Below are 6,689 nucleotides of genomic sequence, written 5' to 3'. Positions count from 1 at the left end.
CTAAAGGTTGCCCGACAAAGTATTCATGGTTGTGTAAATACTGTCATACTAACAGCTGTCTAATTTTTGGTTGATTGTCATACCTTTCATACCTTTCTATCAAAGTTATCTAACATTATCAAGCTGAATTTGTTCTGACACAGTTTAACTTGTCATATCAACTAACATTATACATACTCTTTTGGTTTCTGTACCCAATATTTAAAAAATGTACAAATGCAATAAAAATATTGGTATCGGTACTCGATATCGGCAAGTACAAAAAAATAAAAGTATCGGTATCGGGCGAGTACTGGAAAAAGTGGTATCGGTGCATCCCCAGTAAATATTATAAATTATAACTGTATAATTATAAATAATAATAATTTTTACATTTCTTTAAAAATAAAACCCTCACATTTTGTTATTTAATTTTATAAGTTTACATGCATGTCTTCTTCATCAATAAACTGCACATTACATTTAAGTTAAATGATTGTAATATTAACTTAAAATCTCAGGGGGTACTTTAAGTTAATAAATACAGTAAAAACTGTAATATTGTGAAATATTATTACAATTTAAAATAATTATTTTCTATTTTAATACATTTTAAAATTACAATTTTTCTATGATGCCAATACTGAAATTTCAGCAGCCATTATTCCACTTGATCCTTCAGAAATCATTTTTATATACCGATATAAAATCATATTTTATATGCCGATTTTATATGCTGCTTTTGTGCAAGTATTTACTGTCACTTTTGATCAATTTAATACATCCTTGCTGAATAAAAGTATTATTTCTTAAAAAAAAAAAATTCTGAACAGTAGTGTATATAATATAATATAATATAATATAATATAATATATGCTGGAAAAAAAATATTATTTTTTAAAAAAAAAAAAAAAAAAAAAAACACACACACAACTTTACTGACCCCAAACTTTTGAACAATTATTTAGATTCATCATTAAGACTACATAAATGACGAAGGTACTGAATAAAATGTCATTAAATAAGTTGATACCTGAATTGGGCTCCAAAGTGGATGCTGTTTTCCGGGCCGGGCTCACACTGCCTCCTCCAACCAGCTCCACTGGGGCGGGACTACTGCTGTAGTACATGGGGTGGGTCACGGGTGGAGCGCTGATCACTGCACCAATCAGAGAGGAGAAAAGTCTGTTTACATAGCCATGTGATGCATACAACTGAATAAAATTAACTCTAACATTGCTAATCACCTGTGGGAATCTGTCCACCTGATAAACGAACCATGAAGTCTTCACTCCAGATAGGCGAATTATGACTATAAACCTCTTCTTCCAGCATAGACAAAAACCTGCGCACAACACACACATATTCACATAATGGACCTGTTATTTGTGGAAAGTTCTGTCTATGTGGTTGCACTGCGTGCTTACTTGGGGAAATGTGTAAGAATGAGTGTGCGTTTCTCAGGTGGTAGTTTGTCTTTCTCCTGCCGGGCCTGTTCCAGCAGCTGTTTCCTCATAACAGTGAACACAGAGCGTAGAAAAGTGCGGCCGAAAATCTGTGTGGCCTCATACTGAGGGAGACTGTCACAGAACTGGGGCACATTACAATAACACAGCCACCTGCAACACAAACACACAAGAAGACCAGAAATATGTATTAAATGGAGGGATAGACTTATGGTCTGGTCTTTACAATGACATGCACTGTATAAAGGTCCTAGATCAAAGGTCCTAGAACTTTCAAAACTATTTTATGGAGTTTTTGTCCCCTGAAAGTATTTTCAAAAAGACGTTTTGTCAATTTAACCATCTGTATTTTGTTTAACAACTGTACAATCCATTGAACACTGTACTTCTATTCCTCACAGCCTCGTTTTTATTCCAGTCAAAAATTAAATATGGCACAACCCTGAGTAAGGTCGATTACAAAGACTTTGCTACATCACTATGTTACATATTTGCATAATACCCGCCTACTGGCTACTTCAGCCCGCCCACAAAGAATAGTTGATGATTTCGCTATGCTGAGGAGAAAAAAAATTCTTGTTGCGAAGGCAAAAAACTTTGTATGGACTTTCAATAAAGAAGTCATAATTAATATAGATTTAATACTATCTATAGATGCTCATGAAGGCTCAGGACCTTAAACTGGGCTTTTCAGAAAGTCAGGCTTTAAATGAAGAAAATAAGAGAATTTCAGGAAGAAGGTGGAAAGAGGTGCTGAAGAAATGTACAATATGAGAGAAATAATGTGTTTTTTGAACTTTAAATCATGTAAATGTTTTCTAGCAGACCCCAAAAATAAAATTAAGGCTTGTAAATGTGCATAATATTGGCACTTTAGGAAAATAAACAAAGCCAATTGTTATTTCACGTTATCTTTAAATGACAATAATGTGCAAAACAGAAGAGAAAAAAATTTAATTTTTGCTCCTCTATGGAAAATGAGACCCACCCCTCTCTTAGGTGCCCCTAAACTCAACTAAACTAGCATTCACCTGGTGTAATTTACTTTATAACCAGCCACATCATCATCAGGTGCTCTTTGCCTCCTTTGTGAGGGCGTCTCTAGCTGCCAGTAGTTGATCTGGTTGAGGAACATCTTTGCGAGCTCCACAATGGTTTGCCTCTCTTTTGACGGTAGGTGGCTAAACTTGTACTGCACAAAGTTGTTCACACCCTGCAACAACAACACACGAAAAAAATGTATGAGTGACACCAGCTACAAGGATGTCAGGAATGTGTGTAGGGTTGTTTGGTATCTCTCTGATTCGTGCATCACAAGCAAAGTACACTGTCTATATACAAACCAAGAAAACAATGTTGTTTAAAACATCAGCGGTTCCACAAAATGCCCCGTTTCAGAATAAAGCCACTATTGACCTTATAGGAGATTTATCTTTATTTGCACTTTTACACTTCCTGATACTGACATAATGTTTAAATGTGATGTGAAGAAAAAGTTGACCAAATATTGTTACCAAATATTCCAGACTGAGGGGTTTAATAAATGTTGAAGAATGAGACGTTGATGAAATGCATACTGATCGTCCATTATTCATTACCTATGGAGATTACAGCCTCGCAATTTAAGCAGCTACCTGTTCAATGCTTGGTTTTTCAAAAGGTGGGCTTTCCAGAGCTTCTACCACAGGCCTTCCCATCTGCAGGATGCATTTCCGTAGCAACTAAGACATTTTCAACAAATACAGGTAGGTAAGATTGACAAATAGTCGCAAACAGATTAAACACATCAGAATGTAAATACATATTAATATACGCTACCGTTCAAAAATTTCAGGTCAGTTTTTTTTTAAGAAATTAATCCTTTTATTCAGCAACTCAAGGATGCATTAAAAAGTGATCAAAAGTGGCAGTAAAGACATTTATAATGTTACAAAAGCTATCTATTTCAAATATATGTTGTTCTTTTGAACTATCTATTCCTCAAAGAATCCTGTATCAAAATGTATCATGGTTTCCAGCACAACTGTTTTTAATTGTTTCTTGAGCACCAAATCAACATGAAATCTCATGTTAAACTGAAGGCTTAATTATTGGCTGCTGAAAATTCAGCTTTGCCATCACAGGAATAAATTATATTTAAAATACATTAAAATAAAAAAACACTTATTTAAAATTGTAATAATATTTCACAATATTAATCCCTTTACTGTATTTTTGATCAAATAAATGCAACCTTGGTGAGCATAAGAGACTTATTTCAAAAACATTGCAAATTTTACTGACCCCAGAGTTTTGCTAATTACATGACTTGTAATACATAAACAGAATAATCACTATTTCATTCAGTGAACGATATTTTTTATATTTCACACACTGGAGCGCATGTAACCACCACTTCACAATGTGCAACAACAGAACTCACTTTGAAGAGAGAAAAGTAAACTTGTTTAGTGTCAGGATCCTCTTCTTTATGGACACATGTGTACAAGTACTCCACATCCAGCACAATTCCAAGCAGTCTGTTCATCTCCTCCTCCGACACATTCTCCAGGTGTGTCACATGGTCAGCTGGCCAGTAATCACAAAAGAATAAAATTGTGACTTAGTAAGAAGCATTGCCATTGACATAGCTGAAGCATAAACAGTACAATATAAAACTGCTGACTGTAAGTAACTGATTTCAAATATTAAAAAAAAACACCATATACTTAAAGTTTACCGCAAAATATTCAAATATGTAGTTTAAGTTGTTTGAGTGAATAGACTATCACTTAACAAGCCTGACTCATTGTAGGCCTTTCTTGACAGGTTTATATATTATAACACTAAACATTCATTTCTCTATGGATAACAAGAATGGGATTTCATCTTCCTGAACTCTGCTGTTGTGCTCTACTATTACACAAACAGTCATTACCGAGGGCGTGGCTGCAGCTTCTGCAGGGCTCCATTAAGTTAACAACAATTGGCTGCTCAGCCCTGGGCGGGGTTGGAGGGGGCGGAGTTGGAGGTGGGTTTTGACTCTTCCAGCCATTACACTTACAAGCTCCTTCAGCCTGTATGAGAATGAAAAAGATCAGCCACAAAATAAGACAGTAAAATGACTACTTTAGGAATATGTTCATACACTATATTAAAGTACTGCACAGAAACCATTAGACTCTTGTATACATTATTTATTACTATTTTATTCATGAATCAAAAATTGAATTAAGTCCATAGAAAATTCCTGATTTCCAGGACTATTTAGCCTTGCTTCATTTATGCTGATGGACTCTATGAAGGGCCAAAATTACTTAAACTTACTAGAAAAATAAATCATTAAATAAATGTTGAAACATGTCTAAACACACTCAAGTTTGAAAGTGATGCCCACTATTGCGGAGTGTAACTCTAAAATCGAAAATTAAGAGACACAACCTTCTTGCTGAAATAAAAAACAAATTGAAATAGAATGAAAATAAATCAAGTCAAAAATAAAGCTATAATGAAATACAATGTACTTTTTGGTTCTTTAATAATTTTAAATAAAAATAGTTTAATTAATTCAATTAAAGGGGTCATATGATGTTGCTAAAAAGAACGGCCGTTTTAGGTAGGCGTGGTTGACTCTTAACTTTTATAAAGAATATCTCTTTGGATTTGAGACTTTAGTCTTTGCAACTTTACAGATCTTCTTTATGCACCAAGAGCTTGTAACACTCCAAAGAATTGAAATCGCATCATATGACCCCTTTAAGTATTTCCCGATTTATTTAAATATTTCAACATTTGAGGGCCTCCAATATGTTTCGTGTGCCTGATCTGTCAACAACGAGCAGACAACGCCCCCCAGCAACAGACTCCGCCCCCGGCAACAAACTACGTCCCTTTAGCAGCTGTCATCCTGTCAAAACAAAGACTCTCTCCTCTTGAGCAATCAACTTCAGATTGTGTCTCCCGTTCCGGCAGAACTATCGCACCAAAGCACCACGAAACTTTTGTCTGACTTGGCAAAATACAATTTAAAAATATGCATTCATTGCTAAAAGAAAAAATTAATTAACAACCCGCCAAGCGCACCCAATGTTCACGTCATCTTGCCCACTATTGGCAAACACAGCGGTATTATCTCTGCGGATCACGGAAATGACGAGTTCATTAATATATTTTTGCTGTGCATTCATTTAAGTGGCTAAAGCACGAAAAAAAAACACATTCGCAGTTTAGAAGAATGACAGACAAAGCCATGTCTTTTTGTGCTGTGCTTGCAAATTCAAGAGTGGGTAAAGTAAGGTAACCGCTAGTTTCAGCTATCAGCTAACAAATAAAAGCGAGTCTTTCCTTTGCACTGTAGACGTAAACAATGTTTTTACATCTCTATTGTACCTTGCACGAGGAATATACACCGAGTTTCTCCAGTTTCTTCGGACGCGGGGAGGAGCGGAGCTGCGCCTTCTTGACGGCGATACGTGCAGAACCGACAGCAGCGCCCGAACACTCGGTTCCACCGACCCCTGGCGCAGTCGCAGCCGAGCCCGCTGCACCCACCGCCGGGGAGCCCTGAGGAATCCCCGCGCTCTCCGACATCGAGCCTGCTTCCGCGCTGCGACTCGAATCCTCGAAGTCCGCCCGATGTATTCGCTCTCTCTACCCCTCAACAGCGGGATCAGACATGGCGTTCATCCCTGCTTTTTTATTTGACATTGTAAATCCGCCTTGTCTCCGCTAGGGGAGGCACAAATTAATATCCCGTTATGATTCGGAGAATGATACAAATATGTCGTTTCTAAACGAACCTTTCAAGGCCAAATACATTAAAAGCGTTAGACATGGTTTGTAGAGACATTATTGCTTCGAAAATAACTGTTTTGACAATAGTCCTGCTAAACATTGGTCTACCATCCTGAACAAGCTGGTTTAACTGGTCTGGAAGCTGGCCTCCCAATCTGACCTGCTAAAAAAAGTCCAGGCCATCTTAGGCTGGTTTAAGGTATTTTTATCAGCAGTGATCTGAATGTGAAGCCACTTGCACGAATAACATGCTTTTGATACAATCAGGGCCTAGTCCTAATGTCATCTCTTTAGTAAACATACTTTACACTTGCAGACCCCTCCAAAAGTTACATGAAAAGGGTTTAACTTCAGGTTAAACAGCAGTTGCACGCTTAGGGGCTTAGATAAAACTAAAACTATTAAAGCCTGAAAATAAAATATAAAAATTAGATGAAAATCTGATGAAAAATATAATTTTTGCCTTTGCAA

At 36.5% G+C, this 6,689-nt stretch overlaps 1 protein-coding gene across 1 annotated transcript in view; it reads right to left on the bottom strand.

The window, feature by feature from the left end:
- LOC107696888 (histone acetyltransferase KAT2B-like) overlaps positions 1–6,254 on the bottom strand; it is a 14,673-nt gene extending 8,419 nt beyond the window's left edge. Inside the window, exons 1-8 of the mRNA XM_016497457.1 lie at positions 5,814–6,254; positions 4,363–4,501; positions 3,868–4,013; positions 3,080–3,166; positions 2,477–2,658; positions 1,407–1,598; positions 1,227–1,324; positions 1,013–1,138 (exon numbers count right to left, since the gene is read on the bottom strand). Coding sequence (XP_016352943.1) covers positions 1,013–1,138; positions 1,227–1,324; positions 1,407–1,598; positions 2,477–2,658; positions 3,080–3,166; positions 3,868–4,013; positions 4,363–4,501; positions 5,814–6,014 — 1,171 coding nt within the window. The 5' untranslated portion in view covers positions 6,015–6,254. The remainder of the gene's footprint in view (positions 1–1,012; positions 1,139–1,226; positions 1,325–1,406; positions 1,599–2,476; positions 2,659–3,079; positions 3,167–3,867; positions 4,014–4,362; positions 4,502–5,813) is intronic.
- Between the last annotated feature and the right edge of the window lie 435 nt (positions 6,255–6,689).

This window comes from Sinocyclocheilus anshuiensis, unplaced genomic scaffold, assembly GCF_001515605.1.
Source record: "Sinocyclocheilus anshuiensis isolate Anshui unplaced genomic scaffold, SAMN03320099.WGS_v1.1 scaffold1038, whole genome shotgun sequence".
Taxonomy (NCBI): domain Eukaryota; kingdom Metazoa; phylum Chordata; class Actinopteri; order Cypriniformes; family Cyprinidae; genus Sinocyclocheilus; species Sinocyclocheilus anshuiensis.
Note: the sequence above shows the minus strand (reverse complement) of the source record. Positions and strands in the feature narration are given on the sequence as shown.